Source organism: Clupea harengus, chromosome 12 (assembly GCF_900700415.2).
Source record: "Clupea harengus chromosome 12, Ch_v2.0.2, whole genome shotgun sequence".
In the NCBI taxonomy this organism is placed as follows: Eukaryota; Metazoa; Chordata; class Actinopteri; order Clupeiformes; family Clupeidae; genus Clupea; species Clupea harengus.
The window spans coordinates 12,866,513-12,892,301 of NC_045163.1; the positions used below are offsets into that span (position 1 = coordinate 12,866,513).

General features: G+C 44.6%; 2 protein-coding genes and 1 long non-coding RNA gene across 4 annotated transcripts; 2 read left to right on the top strand and 1 right to left on the bottom strand.

Moving 5' to 3' along the window:
- LOC116222976 lies at nucleotides 1–2,025 on the bottom strand. The gene is made up of 4 exons (XR_004164866.2): nucleotides 1,924–2,025; nucleotides 1,435–1,530; nucleotides 1,220–1,310; nucleotides 1–850 (listed from the first exon to the last, which is right to left on the bottom strand). It is a non-coding gene; the product is annotated as an uncharacterized LOC116222976 (long non-coding RNA).
- A 1,230-nt stretch (nucleotides 2,026–3,255) lies between these two features.
- c12h5orf63 (chromosome 12 C5orf63 homolog) lies at nucleotides 3,256–5,527 on the top strand. The gene is made up of 4 exons (XM_042709309.1): nucleotides 3,256–3,305; nucleotides 4,188–4,301; nucleotides 5,060–5,116; nucleotides 5,258–5,527. Exons 2-4 carry the CDS (start codon nucleotides 4,197–4,199, stop codon nucleotides 5,423–5,425), a joined length of 330 nt encoding a protein of 109 aa, XP_042565243.1. The 5' UTR covers nucleotides 3,256–3,305; nucleotides 4,188–4,196; the 3' UTR covers nucleotides 5,426–5,527.
- Nucleotides 5,528–5,605: 78 nt separating this feature from the next.
- On the top strand, nucleotides 5,606–25,789 carry marchf3 (E3 ubiquitin-protein ligase MARCHF3). Of its 2 annotated transcripts, none has more exons than XM_012816142.3 (5): nucleotides 5,606–5,914; nucleotides 16,045–16,355; nucleotides 19,923–20,127; nucleotides 22,463–22,672; nucleotides 24,047–25,789. In XM_012816142.3, the coding sequence occupies exons 2-5, from the start codon at nucleotides 16,102–16,104 to the stop codon at nucleotides 24,203–24,205; spliced, it is 828 nt and encodes a 275-aa protein (XP_012671596.1). In that variant the 5' UTR covers nucleotides 5,606–5,914; nucleotides 16,045–16,101; the 3' UTR covers nucleotides 24,206–25,789. The 2 variants fall into 2 exon arrangements, with proteins under 2 accessions (XP_012671596.1, XP_031433057.1); XM_031577197.2 differs by lacking the exon at nucleotides 5,606–5,914 and adding an exon at nucleotides 15,148–15,950.

Sequence of the window (25,789 nt, forward strand, 5' to 3'; positions counted from 1 at the left end):
GGTAGCTAGTTATTGGTGCTAGCAAGTCAAGGATGTTGGCTAATTTAGTTAATTTACTGCCATCTGTAGCTAGACCTGTCTCATGTTAGGCTAAAATGGACCCACTTTCACTTTCTGACAAGCCCTCGTGAATGGAGTGCACGGTACCGCGTCACAACACCCCCACTGCTGAGTCAGAGGAGGAAACTGGTGCACAAGCTGTGCCTGTCACATCCACCCAATGCGACCGGGCCGATGTGCTACCCTGTCACTGTGACGAGGGCTCACCACATGGCCTCCCTTCCAGTGAACGGATGGAAATTTGAGATGAGATTTTCGGATGAGATTTTCACAAGCACTAAATACAGGTAGATTAGTCTACATATCCAGGGAGAGGGACATGGCACACTTTCATTCATAAAAACAGCTGCACAAGCATATGCCCGTCTACACATAATCCTCTCCATACAACAGTTGTACACGTGCACAGGCAACTTGCAATGCAATTACATAAGTAGGCAATACCCTGGGTGCAGGATGCATACAGCCAGTTTGCAACCAGCCAACATTATTTGAAAGAGACTGTGAGTTCCAATGATGACTTGAAGTGTGCAAATCGATGTGAAGGGTTTTAAAGTAAAATGTTCTAATGCAATCAACAATGATAATAGATGCTGCTTTTAGTAGATATGTAATATTGAAAGTCTATACAACAAATTAATATAGCTCTCCACCTAGAGTGATACATATGATAATATTATATAAAAAAAATTAAAAAAATGACTTATGTCTTACCTCATAGCCTTGTCCTTTGAAAGCTGTGTTACAGAGAACATCCCACAAAGCGGAAATGCCCTTTTCGGACAAAAACCTATCATAACAAAGAAAATGTATTAGTTTTTAGTATGTTTCAAGTCTTGTCACCCACCCAAAGTCTTGTCACCCACCCAAAGTCTTTGCGTCTTTGCGTAATTATTAAAAGTACCTGTAGGTGGCGGCAGTGTCTCTTACAATTGTTATGTGCACTAAAACCATTCAGGTATGAGCAACCAAATGGCAAACTTCTAAGTCACAAATTGCAATTTAGTATCTGTAACTGTATTATAAGCCCAGTATGGAGGTCATTTAATTTTCTACAATCTGGCCTACAAGTTAACTGTCTTTGATGGAATGTACTGCTCTGTTACAAGGAACGCTGCCCTGTAGTGAAAGCGAACCCATTCATTAGTTTGCTACTAACTTCTCAACGTCCATATCAGCCGGAAGTTCTCTCCATGTAGTCATGGGCTCTTCTTCCATGTGTGAGAGGAGGAAGCCACAGACCTTCTCGTCTGCATCAATACACATGTATAAATGAACCCACAAACATAAAAAGAGTCATATGCAGCTTTTGTAGTCAAAACCAGGTCTGTTTCTACACTAATAGATGATGTGGGCTAAATCAGGTGGAAATACCTGAAATCTTCTGTGCATTGTACGTCTCTGTTTCCAGTCTGTGACTGCATTTGTTCAAATTCTCCTGTTCCTGTCTTTCCCCTTTTCCTTCAGGCTCTAGGTTTGGATTGTGAAAAAGACAGAATTTTCTGCTTTAATAACCTGTTTGCCTTCTTACAATCACAGTAAACTTTGTTAGACAGGCTGTGATAAATCAGTAGAGGTAAAATAGCACAACAACAACTGACTAACAACTACTAACAACAACGTTATTAACCAAAATGACTTACTTATAACATATTCAAACATGACAATAACACTGCACTTATGCTTCATGTACAGTCACTTGTTGGTAGAATGAACTGTCCGAGTTACTAAGTTGTTTTCATCATCTTAGGCACATTTCCAGTTTACATGTTCCACAACTAACGAACATATGCAAATGAGAAACCATAAACAAGTAGGCTAAACTTAAATGCAAGAACGTTTTGGCGTGCGCAAACATTTTACCCCTTTTGCCGGATGCGGTTGTCCGTTTCCTTAGTAACTTTGCACAAAGCGGGGATGCAGGAGGAGGGAAAGGTTGTTATTTCTCATCCTCGAGGTCTTCATATGAGGGCGGAACAGTAATATAGTAATGTTCTGCTGGATTGTGCATGCCTGTAATTTAAAACGGCAGATTAATTCATATTGGCCTTTGTTCTAAAAAGCCATCTGGTGCAGTAATATCCCTAAAACGTTGAAAAAAGATTATGCTGTTTAAAGAGTAAGCACTTACTATGGTCTTTGCTATAATTTGCATTGACCATTTAAAGAACAATGTAATTACTAGTAGTATCAGCAAGCTATGCATTTACATAATTATGTAGGCCTATACAGATTCATACAGAAGGGCTTGAAAATGGAATGTCTACCTTCTCCATTGAAAACATCAGGATCTCCGTCCATCTACAGCACAGCGGACGGCTGAACGGCGAGCTGGATATGAGCGCAGTAGACCATGCAGCTACTCACTCGACAGCCAAACAAACTCCAGGCGGCCGTTAAATTGATTACGCATCTGCGTCAGATTGTTGCTGTTAGGTTCTATTTATGTTACAGCTATGGTGTAGTGTCTGGTCGGGGAGCCTTTCTGAAGTAGCCAAGCTATCACTGCAATAATCAAATGTAGTCGCATGTGCGTTTTGGGATAAAGAGAAAAGTGATTCCTTTCCTTACAACTAAAATAACTGCACCCACCGCATCATTTTGTGGAGTTGCAAGCTAATATGCTTGAAATAGATGCAGACCATCAATTTCTAGCAGTGTGTAAGACGTTCAGGTTAGGTAGACCTATAAAGAACATTTAAAAAGTGTATAAATGTCGGTACAACCTAATCGACCACACTAGTTGTGGCGTTTTGTTTTGTTTTTAAGAATCTGTTTGCATGTTGATACACCTGTACAGACTCACGCTTTACAGCAATTGGCTGAAGTGCTTCATGTCGGTGGTACACCCGGGACAACTGTTTCCCGAGGATATCAGAGCGACCAATGGACTACATTGCAGACAATGCTGTGGAGATTATTTTAAAGCTTGTCCCTGAGCGACAGAATACATGTTTTAGAGGATTCTTGGGTTCATGAGAATATTTATGTCTACACTGGGCTGTACGTCTTGCATTTAATATAGACAATAAGTAAGTCCTCTATGTTTCACAAAAACCATAGTCTGCAATGAACGTTTTATGCTTGCCGCTGAAATCTGTTCAAAGCATGAATGATAACACGTCATCAAATTAAATTGGTGCTGTGCACAGGAAGCCCTGCGACTCTCGCCCAATAAAACGCTTTCTTAGCACGAGGTCCCTCCCATTGCCGGTGGAAGTTGTTCCTTGCTACGGGAAAAGGAGGTGAGGAGGATAGCGTCTTCCAACATGTGAAGTTCATTAAATTGTCATGTTTAGGACAGATCTGTTGGTTTTTAATTTGGCTGTATGATTACCTTCGTCATCTACATGTCATTTTTTATTTAATACATAATGCATTCGAGTACCTTAATGTTTATTTTTAGGTCTGACAAGGACGCAATACGGTGCTAAAAATAATGCTCGCAACCAAGATTTACGTAGGTGAGCCTATGCAGTTTGAAGTTCTGTTTTTAAACATGTTCTAATTCTGCGAGATTAACCTGGTGCGTTACATTTCATGTGTTGTTACTTTCACTTGTCTCGGCTGGTGGCAAGTTAGACCATGCGCGTGGCTGCTACGAATATCTACAGACGTCATTTGAGCTGAGAATACACATTAAAGCTGTCTAGCGAGTGACCTTGTACAATAAGCATTGAATATCCCTTAATTGCTGTTATGGTGTATGTGAGCCGTGGGCATCATATTGGGTGCCTTAACAATGTCATGCATTGCACAACAGCGTAGCCTACACATTTTATTTTTAACAGCCGAATGGAGATTCCAGGTAGGGAGATAACAAATAAGAAGTATTTCTAACAAAAACATTGTTTTCCTGTGTTGTGTCCTTTAAGACATCTAAAAACGATATGGTCAGTTTGCTTATTTTCTTCTCAGCTGACTCAATACTTTTAAAACACAAAACAATATTCTTTCTACAGTATCAATAAACACTACTATAATCGGCTATTATACTGTGTTCCAGTGTTTGGTTTAGTTGTGATGTTTCATCCAAGAGTTACCAGCATAAGCACTGCATCCTCACCGCAGGTTTAAAGGGTTATGTGCCATACTATGTCATTTTTCTGTCTACTGTCTTCTATCAGTTTGCCGAAATGCACTGGCTTAGGAATCTTCGGCCAAAAAGTTCTCTTCTGCTGCTTATAAGGAGGCCTTACTGTTCATCACGGCAACTCCCAACCTTAACACTCTTTACAAAGGTAAAACACTATGCTCTTCTTAACTGTATTAAGCAAACATAGTGCCCACTGAAGAACTCCTTTTTGTCTTTCAACAACTGTTTTGATAAAAACTTAATAAACATATGTAATGCCTCCAGGGGTCAGATAGACAAACATTTGACATATTACTACTAGAGAAGGGCCAGAAAATGGTAATGATAAAAGATGTAACCACGCCTAAGGATGTTGTAATGTAGAGAAATAACGGAGTGAATGTGAAAGAATGTGGAAAGAAAAAGGCACAAGTGCTTCCAGTAAACAGACATATTGAGGGCAGTGACCCAGTCACATGTTGGGAGTGGCTTTAAGAGGTCCCAGCAACAACATCTGAGTTCTGTCTGGAGCTAACACTCAGTTAAGAACCCTTCAAACTCTCATGTCGCCAGTAGACTGATGAAGGAAAATACAAGAATACCATCATAATAACCGCTAGAGCGAGTGTGAAAGGAATGATACACATAAGATTTAGCGGACATTTCAGTGCTGTACATAGATTTCATGAAATATGTGTGATCAGAGACTGGGTGTTTTTGAGTTTTGAGCACCAAAGGGTTCACTTAAGACAAAACCCACTGATCAAGGTTTGTGATAGGAACTGTAGTCACCTTTTTGTACCTACACTTGAAACAAACTTCTCCTTCTGAGTGCTGATTTTTCAGAAGGTGACACCATGTCATGTTTGAGTGCTACTGAAGTTCCCTAATGTGAAAAAGATCACCAATCACATTCTTTTGCAGGATCCATGTTCCCTGTGTGATGATGCAAAAGAAGTCCTTGAACCATACAAGCATAGAGTAAGGACACATCATTTTTTCATGTGAATAGATGTTTTATAAAGCAATCATTTTTCATTATACTAACAATTATAAGTTGTTTGCATGTGATGTTGAACATTGGCATAACTCAAGCAATATTTTTTTTAAACTTTTCTGTAGTACACACTTCAAGAAGTTGATATTACCCTGCCAGAGAATAAAGTTTGGTATGACAGGTACAAGTTTGATATACCAGCATTCCACTTGAACGGCCAGTTTCTAATGATGCATCGAGTCAACACCACACTCCTGGAAAAGCGTTTGGCAAAGCTCGAGGACAGCAACTAGTAGCCTAATGTATGAACGTGCGTCAACAATATGTGTTATTTTTCATGTTATGAGTGTTTATGAATAAGGTTCTTATCTTACAAGTAATAAAGGCCTTGTTTACATGTGGTCTCTTTGTTTGGCGTAAGAGGATTAAATTATCAAGTGCCACGTCTCGGGCATCACATCTGCACAAGCGCAGCCGCCAGGATGCGCGGGGTGGCTTTTGGTACCCTGTATCGCTCCCAGCTTCAGCCTGACAGCAGAGACCCTCCCATTGGTGGCAAGTTTTGTTATTGTAATCACCTGATTGGCTGGAGCGAACCGTTATACTAAACGTCGGACTAGCCAAACAGTCGCGCACTCAACAGCTGACCGTCGAAGTTGGCGTGGTGTTTCCTGGCTGTAGCAAATAGCCCGTATCGGGAAGTTCTTTTATGTGTAATTCTAAACCAATGCTTATAGCCTAATAACAGGAGGGCTGGTTAACTTCACGGATGCTGTTTTAAGGTAAGCTACTCATCTTTAATGTTTTACAGTCTTAAAATTAAGCCTGTGGGTATGACTCCTATTCGACCGAGTGAATCGCCTTGGACAAGGAGGGGTCGGGGTGGTCGTTTCGTCAGATCAGCCATTTATTGGAGCACAATCAGTTGATAAAGCATTTGTGAGATACTATTCAGCAGTAAGTGGCATTTACGTTATAGTGACATTTATACCATGTGCTAAAACCCAGTTCGTGCGCAAACGGATGTTGTCCGTGGACGGTGGAAAACTGAGACAGTCCATATGAAATATAGTCTACCGGAATCCTGTCATGTAGAGACTGTTATTCAAAATCAAAATACATGTCCGAAATTCGCGCACAACAATGGCAGTAATCTTTGTTCACTCGATGTGACAAAACATGTCTGCGTATCACGCGACCCATCAGTTCACCAGAAGCGCCTGTTTAAAATGCCAGCCCAATGGATGTCACATTTGCTGCGAGAGGATGATTACTCAGTACATTTCTCCCGCAGTTGCCATCACTCTCAGCTGTTGCAGCATCGGAGTTTTCTATCGAGTGTTTTTTTCCATGTGAGAGGTAAAGCTGTGCTGCTCTATTCTGTAGCTGTGTTACAGAGGAGTAGACAGCGGCCCTTAGGCGATTTGACCACATGTTTCTTTCACCCATGGTGGCCAACTTCACAGCAAGTGAAACTAAGCAGGGAGGGAGGGAGGGAGTGCGGTCAATATTGGACCTTCACTGGAAATAGTCAGTTACACCTAACCCACCATCATGTTGACGAGTTGCTTTTTCTAGATGGGCTCATGGAGATCTGTGTGAATAGTGGAGAATAGGAAATGTTTTTGTTTCATTATGAGTTATAAGCCTTTAGACAACTGCCAAAACAGCTAAACCTTAATGTAAAATATAAATCATATGTGCAATATACACCATTAATCAGGAAGAAATAACTTCCATCTTTTTCTTGGAGATATGGTCAGCTGACTGACAGTGTGTTTTGACATGTTAAGAAGGGAAAGGATTAAAACTGAATTGCTTAGATGTCACAAAATCAAGAGTCAGGTTGCAAAGCCAAGAATGTATCACAGCAAAAGAAATAGTAAACTAAGTTGCCAACTGGCAGTGCCAGTCCCTGCTGATGGGACTAACCAGTACAGATAAAATCGCCACCCCACCACTAGTTAACCAGTAACCATCAGTGATTATTTCAATTCAAGTAAATAGTCTTTTAAAGAAATTATGTTTCTATGTATCCAAAATATGTTAGAGAGAGAGAGAGAGTTAGTTCAGTCTAGTGGAGATTAGTCTGAAGGGAGACTGCTTGCCAGTTGGTGGTCTAATCATAACAGTATGTCTGTAATGATGCTTTAGTCATGCGAAAGTGGACTTTTATAATATGGCTGCATCGGAGAGTCTCCTGGCCAATGGCCCCCCCCACTGCCAACCGCGTGGAGTGCCATGGCTTCAGTGCCCAGAAATAGCCAGGCTCCGGGCACGTCCACCATTGCCCCCCACCTGGCCAACAAGTCCAGCCCAATGATGCATGAGTCCGGGATGTTAGCCAGCCAGAACTTGTAATGAACCGCACTACCTGCAACACTTCCCTTCATTTGCGCCTGCTTTCCCATGACCGTGGCGATGCAGAGTGTTGTTGACTCCCAGCCCTGTGGTCTCTGCTCACTTGTTCCGGGCAGCGTTCTGGCAAGGACCAAGAAGATGGTGGACCCCGTGTCCACCAGGGCCCTGCAAGGAGTGCCTTTCCGGGTCACAGTTAATGAATAAGCCGTATCTCTGGCCCAGCCGGCAAAGACACAGCTGGGGTGCTGGGCTTCATAGAGCCTGTGTTGGGCAATGGTGTGCAATATGACCCAGGCTGTCTTTCTTACTCTGCCGCTGGGTGACCAGTTTGTCTCTGGCGTCGCCTGTGAAGATCCACTGACCTGCAGCGCTCTGCCTTCTAGAGCCACAGTGACCTGGACCCCCGCCTCCTCCCTCCGCCAACCATGTGCTGTGCTGCCATGTTTCTACAGTTTCTTTACAGTTATTTTGGTAAAGAGATATAGGTCTGTCTCTATAGGGATCCTTTCTAGGTTGTCAGACACTTATTATGAGCCTGTCAGTGGCGAAAACCTGCGGTTTAGTTTGACGCAGATGCTTGCCCCATGGGCTTACGTTGTAAATAGGTTTTTCGGTTTCCTGTTCTAACTCAATAGTGGACCGATTTCTATCATTTTTGTCCCTAGTAAAACTTCAGACAAAAAGATGGGAAAATAGTGCCCAGGTTAAGAAATCCTGATGTTTCCCTTTAAGTTTTGCATTGTGGACTGTATCGTGTTTGACTACACTTGGAAGACTGGAACAATTTGCCTGATGTTTATTCTGTTTCTATAAGAACATGTTCCAGAACACCATGAAATGTATGATGATAGAGTTTCCTTGGGTCAGGCTTTGTATAGGTGCGTGTGTTTTTTTTCCCCTGATGAGCTGATGAACAGTTTGTTAATAGCACTTGAGACACTTTGCTGTGAGTGTCCCATGAGGCCCATGTTATCTTTTAAGGGCTGTTATCACCCAGCAGACTGTAGCTACTTGGTTATTTAACACCTAGATAATCTTTTCAGCGGTCGAGAATTGTAAAGGCAGTTCACTGCAATCCCCATAGCATACCACTCATTGTAACATGTACTTTACTGGTACTGTTGCTCTTCATGTACTCCTTAGAATCCTCTCTTTGGCTCATGTAATATACACATATAGTATATACAATGCTTTTGTACGGTTTTGTCCTTGCCTATTCATTAAGTTTTCCACCACCCTGGATTGTTACAGAGGACAGTTGTAGGTTCTCTTTTTTCAGCAGAGGTGGTGCCTCGTATATAGATCCACTGTAAAACATGTGTACTTCTGGGAGCTATGTGAAGGACTAACCGCCTGGGAACAAAACTACTTGCTGAATGATAATGTGGCAGCCATTGTGCACTTTACAATATCATACCCTGAACTGAGTTCTGTACAGTGTGTTCATCCGTGTGCTTTCTGCAAGGCCGAGACGGAGAGATGTAGTGCCATTTCAGCCGTGTTTACAAAATTGCTCCTAATTCAAAATCCATCCACTTCTTCTTGTGCATCCTGGAGCATTAATGTTTTTCAGTTTAGAAGCATCTTTATGATGTAGCAGCCATTGTGAGTGTGGAGAGAGAGGAGAAACAAGACAGACAGTCTGAATCATTATAATTGTGTTCCACTTCATGAAATCATGAGGTTCTGAGGTCTGAGAGGGAAATAAAGACAGCCATTAACTTCTTAATGAAAGCAGTTTTTCTTTGTTCTTTGTTTGGTCTTTATTCTGTCATAGGACTGATCAGGCCTGTTGCTAAGCAATTCACGGGGAAGGCTGTGCATCTCTGCCTAAGCGATGGAATGAGACTGGTAAACAAATGTAATGTTTGTAGAAACACTTATCCCAGCTTATGCAAAAAAAAAAAAACACATTTGTAACATATTGTTGGAAAAGAGATGGTCTATAGCCACAGTAATCCTCTCCATATTTGATGTTAATGTAGGATGAAGTTAACAGAGAAGCTATTACTCCGAGGTCGTTGGCAGTGACATTAACATCCTCTTACTGACCGACCGACCCTTATGGAGGCACGATCAGTTGGGCAGGAGACCATGGCATCTTCACGGCTTCTCTTGAGGAACTGAAGCCTCAAGTTTAGCAGGGTTTATAAACCAACAACCTCGTGGCCCCAGCTATTCTCCATTCAGTAGTACATGTCTGTCTCACCCATTACTGACCTTAAACTGGAGCCTTCTATAAATGACAAACGACTGTTCAGTGCTCCATGATAAGTCCTCAACAATGCTCAACAATAAGTATTCTAAATGTCAAACAAGTTAGTCAAAATCAAGTTTACAGGCAATCCCTCGTGTGGCATTCCCTCCCCCCTTCGATCCTACCATAGCATGGGAGTATCCACCTATTGATCATACATCGGCAATCAATGCCTGTCATTGATTTTTTCCCCCCTCTTCTCCGCTGGGAATCCCGTCCTTAACCAGGACAGGCCACACGCTGTCGATAAATATGAACAAGGACAGCGAGTGTCAGTCCCTCCGCAGCGCTGGAACACCAGTGATGGAAAAGCACATTGAGGATTAGTGTAAGTCAGCCAGTGTGAAAAGAGTGGAGGAGCGTGGAAACAACAAAGGGCAGAAATCCGCTGGAGCCTGATCTGTGTTAATGCCACACAGGGCATATGGGGCATGACGAGGCTGTGGGGGGTCTCTCTGTGCAACACTGTACGCCCTGGCATTGGGCCCAGAACCCAATGGGCACTGCTCCTGGAACTGACCTCCTCCCTGGGCTTGTGCCTCCTTTTCCCCCAGAGCAAAGATATTTGTAGGGGTGTAATTGGTGTAGATTAACCTCACCAGAGAACAGCTGAAGATGTGAGTGAAACAGAGAGAGGGAACGCAACAGAATGGTCCCGCGTCAGTGTTAAATGTAATGTTTTGTTTCGGTCGTACTTTTTATCTGTTTTTTTTTGTGGTTGGCATTCTGCTATGACGGGAAAAGGCCCACTGTGGCTTCCTCCATTGCATGCCCACTGAGGATATGTTGAAATGGTCTCACCACATTTAACGGTTTCCCTAACTGTCTAGCAATCTATGGCTTTCTCTAACATCCTCATTCCCTGGGTGCGTGGTTCCTCAAATGTCTCAGCTGGACCCTTTTGTCTTTTTTTCCCTTACTGAAACCATTCTCCTTATAGAGTCTGAAAACTCTGCGAAGGAACTTGGAGGGAAATCATAAACGTTTTTGGGGTCCGGCTTGGAATGCAGTGAAGCATCATGGGATTGATTCTCATGCACTGACCCAGTTCTGGGAGAGAACATCCCTCCTCCCCACCCACCCCCACCCCCTTCCCACCCCAATTTACCCCACATCCCACCCCCCACCCCCCCTGCTTTCGTCCAGAAATCGGACTGGAGAGCCTGTTGGGGTGGAGGGGTACTTTGGAATGGAATGAAAACAGAGGTGAGGCTAGCTGGATGTGGTCAGTGCTGTTCTGGGGGAAGCAGCCCATCACAGAGGAGTGGGCTGGAGGAGGCGTCTCTTGAAGGAAAGGGTGGGCGTGGGAGGTGGGTTGTGTGGGTAGTTGGGGGTAGTTACTATTAAAAAAAAGGGAAAGCCACAAAAGTCCCTTTTCCCACAGTGCTTGGGATCCTCAGAATGTGAAAGCTCATAGCCAGCAAGCAGCGCTTGGCACGGCTGTTAGCCATGGTTCCCTAACTGTATCAGGTTTCAGTTAAAATGTCAGGGAATTGCTTGCCAAGTAGATAGTATTTTGTCTTTATAGTTTTTAACACTGTCATTTTACAATAGTTGCCATTCAAAGAGACGTACTGTATAGTAAAGTACAGTGTATTCTGTCCCTATGTGTGCATTCTGTCTCTGTGTGTGTATTCTGTCCCTATGTGTGCATTCTGTCTCTGTGTGTGCTGACTAGGCATTGAACCCATGACCTTTGGCGCCGCTGCCACTTTGCACGTCTAGTTGAACTGTAGAAGTACCCATGACTTGTATCCAGACATACATGCATAATGTCCTGTACCCAAAGGTATCTGTTCCTCTCTCTATGTATTCAGGTAGGTAGGCTTTCAGACTCAGCTGTCTGAGCTTAATGATGGCGGAAAGCTTTTCCCATCACTTTTATCTGGTAAGGGTCACTGCTGTGGAGAGCAATAAAGGTGTTATTATAGTTGCAAAACATTGACTCTGTCCTCTTAAGAATGATCCAAAATGTCGAATGGCCTTTCTGAAAATAAACGTTTGTAATTAGACGAACCCCCAGACCATTGCAGGATCAGTGAGTATCGATGATCAAGTGTCCTCCTGCGACTGAAGAATTTCCAGCTCATTAAATGTGTTCAGCTCTTTAATTTCGCCATCAAAAAGGATTAGTGACGATACGACTGACATGCTGGTTTCAAAGCAGCGCTCCATGCTGGACGTACAAAATTCAGCCCTGAAAATCAATACTAATCTCATAATTACTGAACTCTCTTTTCAGCGACTTGTAATTACTATCTGAAGCGACATCAGCACTGGTATTTTGTCAGTCTCTCTCTCTCTCTTTCTCTCTCTCTCTCTCTCTTTCTCTCTCTCTCTCCTCTTTCTGCTCTGTGCTTGGGTGCATTAGCCACTGCCACTGGATAGATAGCCCAGCTGTGTTGCTGATGAGAAAGAATGTGGGGACTAGATCAGCAGTCTCAGCCAACTGTGCCTTTGGAGTCCGCAGCTGTGGACGGCATGTGGCCTTGGCATCCCTGGGCCGCTTGTCCCCCCGGTGATATAGGTTGCGGCTCGGCAACGGACACACATGCAACAGTGTCAGTCCTCACGCCCCCCACCCCCACCCCCGACGTCTATTTCAGTTTGTGATTTGCGCTTGTCTCACATTGTGTGTGTGTGTGTGTGTGTTTGGCTCGAGTCTTGGAACGGAGTCAGGCACTGATAGAGCGAGATACAGTGTTCCCAGTGAAAGGACTATGGAGAGAGTCAATCCACTGTGGAGAGCTGAAGAGGCGCAGCGTCTACAAGCCCTCAGGGCTGGGTGTGGGTGGTTGTGCAGAACGAAAAAGACAGGGCGGGCCAAGTAGAAGCTAAAGCCTCTAGAAAAGATAATGCCTCTAGAAAAAGATAATGCTTCTAGAAAAAATAACGCCTCCAGATCACTCAGCTCAGTCTATGGTCAGGTTCCACCGCTGGTTTCAGAACTGTGTCCAGTTCCAATCCTTTATCATTCTGTGAATGACGAGTATCCAGGACCTGTTTTTTGGTCTTTCAGAAGTAACTCTATTAGTAATATTTAGGACTTTAAACTAAACAAACTAGTGAGAGACTAAAACAGAGAGAGAGAGAAACAGAGAGAGCGAGAGCGAGCATGTGGAAACATACTAGCTACAGAAGAAGCACAGCAATAAATGGTGGTTTTTCCCTTCTATAGTATTCAAGCAGTCTCTCTCACAAAGCATGCGGCAGTCCTTCTTACACGATGGAAACAAAGCCACACGAGTCTGCCTGACTGTAGCCCTACTCCCTTTTCGCTTATCACTTGCTTCCTTCTGGAGACGTGCCTCTTGTCTCTTCCTGTCTATTCAGCTCTGGCCTCCTCGGCAGGCTACAGTTGTGCCCATGTGTGGACTGAATAGCCACCTGTTGGGAGAAAGACAGGGAAGTGTTCCCCAGGCAGAGGAGAAGCATTGTAATGGCATCACGCTCCAACTGCAAGAATAATTTCAAGATGAGTCCTCACAGAGAAGTTTTTTTTTGTTTTTGACAAGTATTAAGCGTGATGACAGGGCACACGGTGACACCATCGTGTCAAATTGTGCCATGACAGAGACAGTGAACACCAGTCCCTTTCACACACAGATGGTGCTTGTTATGTCACTGTGTCTACCTTGACATTGAGTCAGATATTTGATTTCAGTGCAGATGATGGCTAAATGATTATGTCAACATTGATCTGAAGGTGTTGATGCGTTGCTCAAAGCAATGTCGCTCAGGCTAGTCACACTATTTAAGTGCTTAAGTGCTCTCACATCTCAGATATGTGCATTTTGTCCAACACCCTCTGGATCGTTGAATGAGCCAGCAGTGAGGGGGGCTCCATGGGTGGTGGTGTGGGTGATGTGGCGTGGCAGTCTGCTGACCTGCGGCCATAATTTAGCCATGGTTTCAACCTCACTGCACATTTTCCCAGAGCCCTGTGGCAGCACATTTTCACCAAGCACTCGCGCTGGCTGCGGTTGTTTGCACGCGCGCGCGCACACACGCGCGCGCACACACACACACACACACACACACACACACACACACACACTCTCTCTCTCTCTCTCTCTCTCTCTCTCTCTCTCTCTCTCTCTCTCTCTCTCTCTCTCTCACACACACACACATACACTCTCTCTCGCTCTCTACCACACACACACACACACACACACATACATACACGCTATCTCTCCCTCGCTCTCTATACACACACACATACAGACTCTCTCTTTATCGCTCTCTACACGCACACACATACACATTCACGCTCTCTCTCTCTCTCTCTCACACACATACACACACACACACACACACACACACACACACACACACACACACACACACACACACACAAGGGAGTCCAGTTCACTGTGCTCTGTCAGCATCTATTGGTGGCAGCTGCTTGGTAGCTTTGTCAATGGCCGACCTCCCCGAACCCTGCCCCGCGCCAGCACACAGTAGCGTTGTAGCAACAGGAAGCACTCCTGGAACATGGAAAAGGGCCCACAGGGAGCAACGGAGCCTGTCGGTCAAATGTAATTCTGCCCAGGAAAGGGGTGCTTCTGGGGGATCTCATGATCATTAGCCGAGTGCTAAGACCCACAAACAGACAGCCATTTTGTTCATGGCATTCATGACATGGGATATGTGATAATGCTGACTTACCTCCTCCAGAGCTTTGAAGCAGACATGAGATTGGTCAGAGTCTGGCAGTTGTTAGGCGAACTTTGCTCATGTTGTTTTTGATTGAAAAGATGTACCTGGCATTCCAGAATTTTCCAATTTTTTTATATATAGTATATTTATTTTCACCATTTGTTTTGGTCACAGCTTAACAGTTGAACACTCGCACACTCTTATATATCTTACAAAACTCCAGATGCAGAAAAAGCTAAATGAAAATCATTCCAACATTCGTCTTTTACGCAACCCTTAGCCACACCTGTGCTCTGCTCACTGCCCTCCACCCCGTGACACAGAGAGAAACAGGGCGGAGGTCAGCTTCACAGGAAACCTATCAGGGAGTCTCCACCTGCCCCTTACCCTACTCACCCGACTCACCCGCAACAGACGGATGTCAACTTCCTGTTTGTTCCAACACCCCGCCCTCTCGCACCCTTCCCTCCCTCTCTCCCACCCTTGTTTGGCCTTCCTCTGTTAGCTTAACTCTCTGTCCAATCCACCCGAAGCACTGCAGACAGACAGACAGACAAACACAGTGAATTGCGTTGGCCTTGGCCACTTTGGTCATCCCATCACTGGAAAGGAATGGGGGTGAAGGACTGTGGATGGTGGGATATGAAAGAGTCTCTCTGTGTGGAAGATGTGTGTGTGTGTGTCTGTGTGTATGTGTGTGTGTCTGTGTGTGTGTGTGTGTGTGTGTGTGTGTGTATGGGGGGGTTGAAGGCAGAGAACAGTCTAATAGCAAGGCCTCTATTGGCTCGGCTTTGACACACACAAACAATGTATGAACTGTTGAACGGGGGGAGGAAGGATGGGAGTGATGTCGTACTGTATGTGTTCGGAGATACAATCAGAGTTATTGTCAGTGTCTTGGTTCTGTTTCATTCATGAGTTGGACAATGGTTGATAGCCTTGTAACCTCCTCAAGACAAGCCTATACTGTTCAGTGGTCTGCTGGCCAAATCTGAATTTGTCCAAATGTAGATATTCATTGTAGATTGTCATTTTCGTTAAATAGAGTAAATGTAGCAATAAGCCTCATTAATGACTGCTTGATTCAGGTCATTTCATTTAGTAGAATAGATCACTGTTGAATCGTGTAATACCATAGCGTTACAGGGTTGCCTGTCTGGCTTGCCTGGCAGTTCTGGTTTCTTTGTTTGTAGGTCACACTCTCTTGCTCTCTTCAAATGCTCTCTTTCTTCTCTTCTCTTCTCCTCTCCTTCCGTGTCTTCCTTTGGGAGGTCTATGATTAATGTAATGTGTAGCCAGCAGAGATGTGATATGCGAAGGGATGTGGCAGGCAGGCAGGCAGTAATTCAACTGTCTGTGTCTTTCATATCCTGTTTCATTATCGGAAACAGGCAGCCGGCACTCGTGTCATATTAAACCCACTGGTAGAGGCATGAATTTTCCAGTTTTTCCCTGCAAGGACAAGCCTTTCACCCACACACGACAGGAAGTGAATGGAGACTGAGCGACCTCATGTTGTGGGAGTTCATTTTATATGCAGCGTAAGGGGTCATTATTTGACATTATCGTCTCACTTCTCCTCTGCACCCCTTCCATTTTTCCCCATCTTATTTGTGTTTTCTTTTTTTCACCCAGATGGCAAATGGTCTGTGAGCACGACAGGCGTCGGCCACGCAACAGCCGTCTGCTGCCATGACAACCAGCCACTGTAGCCAGCTACCCGAGGTGCTGCCGGAACGCCGGGCCTCGTCTCCCTTGAGCGACTGCACCGACAGACACGACCCTGAGCCAATGAGCAGTCTGGACTGCAGTCTGGATCCCGCCCTCCCAGGGAAGGCCATGGAGGACGAGAGCTGCCCAAGGGACGGCGGGGAGAAGGCGCAGTACTACATGCAGGTGTCGGCCAAAGAGGGACAGCTGCTCTCCAATGTACTGGCCAAACAGAGGTATGTTCCTGTGCATCAACTAGTGCAGCAAGGTGTAGGTTGTGGGTTCGACTCCCAGTGAGTGCACATAACAACTGAATGACTCGAAAACCTGTACTGTAAGTTGGAAAACTTGGATAACACTGTAATTTAATTTAATTAATCAAATAAATGAATACATGTAAATGTAGGTACACAGATGGCACCAATGCTACTTCAGTAGTGTGGAGAGGGCGCTCACTGGATAGCTGTTCAACGAGGATGATTCCTAGCTATGTAGACAGTCCCTTATTTACAATAAGAAAAATGGAGTGCCTGTTAGTTGAATGCTAACCCTTTCGGGTAATATCACGTAACCAAATCAAGCAGGACTCTTGCACATCTTTATCCAAACATTGCTCTTTTAATTTCTTTTGAATCATCTGAGGAGTAGTCTTTCAGTTGCGATGATTCTTTTGTACCATCGCTATGTGATCACGCCACTTACAAAACTAAGAGAAAACCGTTTTGAAGTGAATTCTCTGTATTTCTAACTCAGAACCCTCAGTGGTGAGTGGCCATGGAGCTCCAAAGCCATTTGAAAAGTGAGCAGGGAGTACCACAATGGCAGCCATACCACAGCTCAGTGTAGAACTTTAATTTAGCACAACAATATTCTGCCCTATTGAAATACTTGGGGCTAGATTTGACCATCTTTAAAACCCCCCTCTGTTTATTGTTCTCGGATGGTTCTTCGCCTTGGGAGTCACTGGTTTTGGAAGGATTTTTTTTTTTTGTGGATTGTGTATCTTAAGGGCCATTTCTTTTTTAGATAATTAACTTTTCATGGTGCCAGACAGATATAGTCATACACACACACACACACACACACATGTACTCACACTCACACTCACACAAACACACACACACACACACACACAGAAAGCAGACAGGCCCTGTGGGGGCGAATAACTGCAGAGGCACAACAAACGGCGGGCTTGTCTGCTCCGGAGAAGGCGGCAAGAGCAAAGTCTAAATTTAGCATTTTGATTAGCATGCGTGAGGGCATGCTTGGTGATGCACCAGGCCCACATGTGAGTGTGTGTGTGTGTGTGTGTCTGTGTGTTTGTGTGTGTGGTACATGTGTGTAGATGTGTGGGTGGTGTATGTGCATATATGTTCATGTATGTGTGTAGATGTGTATGTGTGTGTGTGTGTGTGTGTGTATGTGTCTACGTGTGAGTGTGTGTGTGTTTGTATGTCACAGTCCTTTGCAGTGCCTGGTCCCACACCTCATCCTCACCCAATGCCACACCCTACCCACCCCACCCTGCGATCCAGCCTCCACTACTCCAGCCCCTCCACTGTATGACCCGACACAAAAGAGAGGCTTTAGCGCCCAGCAGCTGCCACAGCTGCTCCCGTACAACAAGCGTCACCACCCCCCCGACCACCGCCCCCCAGCCCCCACCAGGCCGCCACCGTGGCCCCTGCCACCTAATCCACCAGCGGGAGGGATCTGCTCTCCAGACTGCCCCGCCCCGCCGTGCCCACCTTCAAAGTCATGGCCACGGCCTGTTGGATCTCTTAGCAGACATCCCACGCCGTGTCGCCGTGTCGCGTCGTCGCGCTGCACCGCACCGCACCGCACCGCACCACACCGCACCGCTGAGATATCCCCCCCAGGGGGCTGCTCGTGCGTGAAGCAGGGACGCTTTGAAGTCCGTGTGGAGTTAATGGCTGAAAGGGCTCCGAATGATCTGCCCTCTCTTTGTATAGCAGCTACTCTGAGAGGGGGGGGCCCTCAGTTCAGAATTTAGGGGCACCATCCATCTTATTTGGGATTAACAAACTAAAGCGATTTACGACTAAATTCAGTCTGTAAATGTTTTAATATAGATCAGATTATGGTTTATTAAAGACCAGTGTGATCAATACAGTCCTTATTCTCGGGGATGAACATAAATAGAGAGATAATAAAGCAGTTAGTGGGCATAGTATTCTGGCAAGTGTTTAATTGAGGTCCACAAATATTGCCTAATAATAACACGCTAGTATAATGGTCACGTACACAGACCTTATCAAGATTTTATTCGTGTGAATTTGTCTGAAAATAGAATGGGGAAGAGGCTAAACGGGTTATGTGTTTTTTTTAAGTGCCCCAGTTCTTTTGGCAGAAAGCAAAAGCTCTTCATTCCAGGACAGCCCACATATCCAGGGTTGTGTGTCAAACTGACACCGTTGGTGTCTCGCCTGTCTCCCAGGCTTTTTCTTGTCCAAACTCAATCCCAATTTGATCTATTTTAGGGGCCAAAAATGAAAAGCTGAGTAAATTGTTGATACTTGGAACACCTGCACCATCAGACTATAGAAGGTGTGTGTACGTCTCACAGTGCCCTGGGTCAAGTGTAGGTCCATTGACGCTTGACGCCGTCCCATTAGCAGCTTCCACTGCCCAGTCAGCCAGTCAGTCACAATAACACACCATCTAGACTGGACCTAGAAGGTCAAAACAACAGGCAGACATCTTTTATCCAAAGCCTTTAGAAATGACATGGTTAATGCATCAGGTGAAACACACTAGACATCTCAACACAGCTTCATAATGTAGGTCATTGTTTAATATTTGTTTTCTTGTTTTTTTTCTGAAAGGTTAATGATGCCCCGAACATAAGATTACATGACTTGTTATTCATACACTCTTCGTGGTTATTTGGTCGTGGGATTACTTGAAGTTGTTTTTGAATGACCAGATTGTGTGTTGTTTGTTGTGGACGTCATGACGATGACTTTCCCGAAGCGCCGCCACAGCGGGCTGATTTAGGTCTCACAAAGACAACGAGACAAACATCTGCACATTATAATCATCATAAGAGGATTAAGCACCATATAGGAAATTGGTATATCAGGAGATGGCTGTCCATATAGTTAATGAAAAGGGGAAAAAATGACATATGCCGACTTAATCCTGATTATACACTCAAAACAAAATGACCAAAAAATGCTTAAGGTTTTATAATCTTTGTTGATTTTGAGTTATTACAGAGCTTTAGCCGGTTAGTAAAAAAATCATTTCTCATAAAATGTTGACGTTAAACAGTTTTCACTAATACCCTAGACTGACACTAGCTCTAAACTAAAGTAAATATAGCAATACAGTAAATGGTTTCCTGTGTGCATCCCTGTGCTTTGTCATTGGCTGGTTGCATCAGTGCATGTATAATGTGTCTGACAGTCTCTTTTATATTTATACATACTTAACAACCTACGCTCTTTACATAATGTCTCACTCTCCTTCCCTTTCTCTCTCTCTCATTCATTCCCTCTTTCTCTCCCCCTTTCTCTCTTCGTCTCTCTTTTCTTTTTTCTCTCCTGGGTGATTTCTATCTTTCTCCACATTGGTGCTGTAGTGAGTGTATGGTTCAGCAGTAGACTTTTTAAGTCTTTTTGATTAATATAGATGTTCAATAAACACATTTTCTTTGTTTTTTTCTCTCTCTCTCTCTCTCTCTCTCTCTGTCTCTCTATCTCTGTGTCTCTCTCCCTATCTCTCTCTGTGTGTCTCTCTCTCTCTCTCTGTGTGTCTCTCTCTCTCTCTCTGTGTGTCAGTGCCCTGGCGGAGAGGCCCATGTGTCGTATCTGCCATGAGGGTGGGGGGCAGGAGGAGCTGCTCTCCCCGTGCGAGTGTGCCGGCACGCTGGCCACCATCCACCGCAGCTGCCTGGAGCACTGGCTCTCGGCCTCCAGCACCAGCTTCTGCGAGCTCTGCCACTTCCAGTTCAGCGTGCAGCGCAAGGCGCGCCCAATTCTGGAGGTGAGTGTGTACTGTGGGGGTGTGCGGGTGGGTCATGGGTATATGTGGTGTGTGGTGTGTGGTTTCACACACATGCAAGATCTCTCTCTCTGTCTCTCCTGTCTCTCTCTCACACACCCTCCTTTTCTCTCTTTTTGGCTCTCTCTATTTCACACACACACACACACACACACACACACACACACACACACACACACACACATAAACAAAATGCACAATGCGTTCCTGTACACATTTATGCATATGCCTCTAATACACATAAACAGATGCACTCTTACTCAGTGACACAACACACTCCCATGCACAGATATGTTGATTGATAGACACCCACATGTGTGTGGCGACACGTAGTATCAGCTGTTTCTGGGAGTCTCCCAGGTTGTCACGGGAGTATGCCCAGAACTCCACCACAAGGCCTTGAACACGACTATCTTGTAAACACTTTTGTTTCATCATGTCAGGCCAATCATCTGGGCTTTGTATTGTACGTATGATAGTTCAGTTTTATTCGGCTTTAAGCTGCCATACATTTTGAAGAGAAATTACGTTGTATCTCACGACATTGTAGGCTACGAATATCACAACATTTACAGTGTTCTTCACATAGTGTGATATAACACAAGGAGGAGTGGCCTGCCTGTGGAGGTCAGACAGACCACATTTAGGCCCAGTGAGTTGGTTGGTTGATAAGGTTGTTGAAGCCTGGTTACAGTATTTCTTACAGTCTAAGGCTTAAGAATGTAAATAAATGTAGGAAAACAGCGAGAACCACAGAATGCCCAGGGACATTGCGATTCTTTTTTAAACACGTCATCTACTTCAGAATTACATTATGATTCTGGGTCCAGAAGCTTTCTTGTGTTTTGGCACAAAAAAAACCTAAAATAATCCAAACTGCACCTTTAAGCTCTTGTCTCTGAGTGTCTGTGTGTACCGTTGTTAGACGCCTACACACAGCGCTTCAGTGCTGAGGAGCAGTAATGGCCCAGTGACAACAATAATGTGAAATTTGAATATCATCTCTTGTTTATTGCCTTGGAGGGGATGGTTCTGTGCCTCTAAACGAAATGAAGTATTTAGCCGACAGGTCTCGAAACACCAGTCCTCTCAGCGGTAATGGCCTGGCAGCGGTTCTGAGCGTCGTCTCCCGCTGTGGCTCCGTGTCACGTTAGCCCCGCGGTGCTATAATTGCCTAGCTCCGGTGCACATCTCATCCCATTTGTTAGAGCATCTATTTCCTCATCACAGTGCGTTTTGTGCTCTATAATTATGCCCTGGTGGAGGAAAAAAGGCGTGATTTGAAAAAGGAGGAAAACTGAGATGTTCCTGGCTTTCTTTTCTTTCTGGCTGCCTGAAACAAAACAGTTGAGATTACGGGTGTTTCGTGCTGTTTTTTGGCCACGCTTTAGTCTGTTGATTTGGTTCCAAAGCGTACAGTTTTGTTCTCTTTTTGCTTCATGTCATTGAGAATGTCATTGGTAAGGGGGACAGCAATATCATAGGCAGGATGCTAATTGAATTTGGTCCAAGCCGAGGCGGGCGGCTTCTCGACAAACCGAACATCCTGTTGCCCTCTAATCCACTTACGCACCGGCTCTCTAATGCATCAACATCAAACCCAGTTAGAAGCCCTTGGCCCTCAGCATCCAGCCGCTCGCTCTGAGAGCCTGACGGAGCCTTACGCCACCAAATGATCCCTGCCGAATTGACTGCGAGGATGTGCGTCTGCTGCAAAGTAGACAAGGCCACAAGCAGGGAGAAATATAGCCTTGCTGTTTATCTCGTTCTCGTTCTTTCTCTCTCTCTAATGGCAAATTACTTTCAGGGTTATCGAAGATTTTTACCTCTCCCTACAGTAAGGCCGAGTGGTTGAAAAATGGTGGGCAGCAGTCTCTTCCTTGTGGCTGTTCAGTTTTCACTTAGATTCAGAAGGAGGAATCTCTGTATGTCACTCTTTTAAAAAGAGACTTCCTGTTGTTCTTCCATCCAGTCACTTCATTCCACTCATTTGACTCACACACTTACTTCTCCCTCTCTCTTTTCTCTCTCTCTTTCAATCTATTCTTTCTCTCCATTTATCTCTCTCTATTCCCACTGTCTCTCTTTCTGCCTGCCTCTCTCTCCCCTCCTCTCCCCTGTCTCTCTCACTCCGTCTCTGTCTCTCTCTCCCTCCCTCTCTCTCTTCCTCTCTCTCCCTCCCTCTCTCTCCTTCTGTTCCTGTCTCCCACTCTCTCTCACCTCCTCTCTCTCTATCTTCCTCTCTAATGTTGTCTTCATCCTCTCTCTCTTTCTCTCTCTCTCTCTCTCTCTCTCTCTCTCTCTCTCTCTCCGGCAGTGGGTGCGTAACCCAGGCCTGCGTCAGGAGAAGCGCACGCTTTTCGGGGACATGGTGTGTTTCCTGCTCATCACGCCGCTGGCTACCATCTCAGGCTGGCTGTGCTTGCGGGGCGCCGTCGACCACCTGCACTTCTCCAGCCGCCTGGAGGCCGTGGGGCTCATTGCCCTCACCGTCGCCCTCTTCACCATTTACCTCTTCTGGACGCTGGTGAGTGCCACAAACTGCACCCCCCGCCCCCCCTTACCGTCCACACCCAGTGCAGAAAACACTCAAGTCATTAACTGAGAATTAACAAGGTCTGAGTGCACTTTGCTTATGCGACTGAAAATCCGGAATCAAATAATCCATTCTAAGATTTTTTTATATATATATTATGTTATTAATTTGCACCAAATCATATTATTGTGGATAGGTAAGTCAGATTTTTAATTCTCAGTCGACGAAGTTGAGTCTAACAAAACCAAGATAAAAAACACTGTATGCATTATTTGTTGTTTTCGCATCTGAGTCATAGACCACTTGTTCACTCTCAATTATGTTCAGTCTTGACTTCTTGATTTGACAGAAAGTGAATCGCATTAAACATCAAAAGATCAAAAGCGGTGAAAAAACAGCAGCATTAAGAGAAAGGTCACCTCAGGCCAGGTGTCCAAGCACCTCAACACTGATGTACATGATCATCTATAGCTATCACGGAAACTGCAACATGAGAACATGGATATGGGTCCCTTTCCCTTATTCTGGTGTGCAGTAGTGGGAGAAACAGCCTCAAAGCAGCAGTGGGAAACAAGGACAGTACCGCCGGTCAGGGCCTTCGGAGCTTGTGCTGCTGAGGAGAGAGTAATGGATACTGCAGCACCACAGTCATAAACAACCTTGTTAGCATATTTTTAGCCTGAGCATCTGCAAATGCAAAAACAATAACTCTGCCCTGGCATGGACCCGCACTGTTTCTCATCTTCCTCTGAAGTTAACCACAGAAATACATGCAGACCCATCAGATGATTGCTCATATTGGCTCCCTGAAGCTTGTCTCTGGGATTTGAAAATGAACTGATAGTGGAAATTGGAATAACTTAATTCAAATGTAGACCAAGTTGGCTCAATATTTGGTTTGAGCTGTTCTTTAATGCATAATTCATTGCAATATATGGGCAACCTCAACATTTGAAATATGTAAGTGTATATTTATACAGACAATTTGAAAGCACAGGTTATTATTATTACTTTCTCAGAAGTTTCAAAGAAATAAACATGATTTCATATAGGAACACCATCAAGAGAAACCAAGATGGTTTCATGTAGACACATCATTAAAAGAATATATAAATGCCTAGCAAATGTCTGGCAAATGCCTGGCAATGCCTGGTAAAGCTTAATACCTCTTGGCATGTGTAATAAATACAGCAAGAAAAATCTGACTTTGCTGAAGCTGATATTCACTGCCGGATTTCTGGGCTTTTGGGTAGCAATGTGCTTTGTTGTGTTAATGTTTGTCTTAGTCAGTCAGTGTATCTGGTGCGCCATCTTTGCCCGTGTGGGACGGAACCTAACCGCACCTCCTCTTCTCTCGACCCACAGGTGTCTCTCAGGTATCACTGTCGGCTGTACAACGAGTGGCGGCAGACCAATCAGAGGGTGATTCTCCTGCTGCCCAAGTCTCACAGCGAATTATCGGCCAACCCCTCGCTGCCTGGCCCGCCCCGAGTCAAACGACCTTCTAAAGAGACGATAGTCTGACGGCGCTGCAGCCTGTACTCACTCCAAAGCCAAGCGAACAATTATAATCAAACAAGGAGCCAGAAGCCTGGTGCTGGGAATCTGGCTGCACCCCAGTGTGCGACGTTGCCGTCGCCATGGGGATGGGGGCAAGCTTATGCACTCTCTCTCTCACAAGGGCCCGGACTGCCCCTACAAGTGTAAAGATGGCCACCTCCGCCGGAACTTCAGTATGGTTTTTGGGACTTTGGGTTTTCAAAAGGAAAAATAACATGATCGTAAGTCTTCATTGTGACCTTCATTGTGACCTGATCATGTAAATGAAGGACCATGTTTGGGACGCTTACACACATGAAGAGCCACGTCAGACACACACACACACACACACACACACACACACACACACACACACACACACACACACACACACACACACACAGTTTCTGACCTTGATTTATCTGGGGAAGGTAAACTGAGAAGGCATGCTCTTCTACTTAACACCTTGGTTCACGTTCACATAGCCACACATCTATGTCTGGGAGCTCCAACGTACAAACCGCTTTGGTCTGTTGTAGGCCACTGAAAAGCTCCTCCAAGGATGGTTTACCTGCCCTGGTCAAACGTACAGCAGTGGTGGTTACTGAGGGAGAGAGTATCTCTTGTATCCCTTGTAAAACCTCTGAGCTGCCTAACCACAGAACCAATATTTATACTCAGTCACAGACACTGTCACATTATAAGATCTCTGCAAGGCTACAAGGATCTCATATGGCTGTAGCATCCAGAGCTGCAGGAAGACAAAAAAAAGCCTTTTTGAGTGAAGACAACACTGAAGTATTTAGCATTGCACAGAATTATTGTAATATTCACCACCAGTCCTTTAGAGTTAAAATTGTGGTGTAAAGGTAAAAAAAAACAGTGTTTTGGTTAGGTTGCCACGTTTATGGCGTGTGTTTTTGAAGCACTGGTGCTTATGGAAAATAAGCCCTTCCCACAAAAAGGGAGGGGTTGATGCACTGGAATTGGCTCACTGCTTTCTATATGAAGCATTTGTTTGAACTCTTGAGGAAAATGTCTGTTATTTTTTAATTCATTTTGTTTTAAGTAAAAATATGGAGGAATTTGGAGGAAGTATTGGAGGAAGTATTTTTTCAAATACTCACAATGTGGCATTTTTGTGGACCATGATTGACTCTATAACATTGGATGTAGATACATTTTCCTTAAGGGGCCTTTTTATAGATGGATGTGCGTTGTTTTTTGCCTAGTTTGTGTAATATACTTTTTAGTATTCTTTAATGTCACCACTGCCAACGACAGTGTCTTGGGGATATTTTTGTGTGTGTGTGTGTTTGTGTGTATTTTTTTCCTTTTGATGGCTTCCTACTTGTAGTGGTTGCCAGGCCTTCAGCTGTGACAAGGACACATACCTCTTGTTCAATATGTCTACTGCTTACCATGTATGCCTAATAAATGTGTATGGGGCCAAATCAGTATAAAATCTGGGATAACCATAGTTGAGTTTGATGTCACTTTGCAGGTTTTGATGGCAACATTATACTTAGTCTCCACACAATTTCAATAAAGTCCAATTAGTCCCAAAGA

What these genes read in the sequence shown, in the direction of transcription:
- c12h5orf63 (XM_042709309.1), top strand. Translation starts at nt 4,197, where the DNA reads ATGCACTGGCTTAGGAATCTTCGGCCAAAAAGTTCTCTTCTGCTGCTT. An exon ending in CCTTAACACTCTTTACAAAG is followed by an intron (nt 4,302 to 5,059) that starts GTAAAACACTAT and finishes ATTCTTTTGCAG; the next exon opens with GATCCATGTTCCCTGTGTGA. An exon ending in TTGAACCATACAAGCATAGA is followed by an intron (nt 5,117 to 5,257) that starts GTAAGGACACAT and finishes ACTTTTCTGTAG; the next exon opens with TACACACTTCAAGAAGTTGA.
- marchf3 (XM_012816142.3), top strand. Translation starts at nt 16,102, where the DNA reads ATGACAACCAGCCACTGTAGCCAGCTACCCGAGGTGCTGCCGGAACGC. An exon ending in AATGTACTGGCCAAACAGAG is followed by an intron (nt 16,356 to 19,922) that starts GTATGTTCCTGT and finishes TCTGTGTGTCAG; the next exon opens with TGCCCTGGCGGAGAGGCCCA. An exon ending in AGGCGCGCCCAATTCTGGAG is followed by an intron (nt 20,128 to 22,462) that starts GTGAGTGTGTAC and finishes TCTCTCCGGCAG; the next exon opens with TGGGTGCGTAACCCAGGCCT.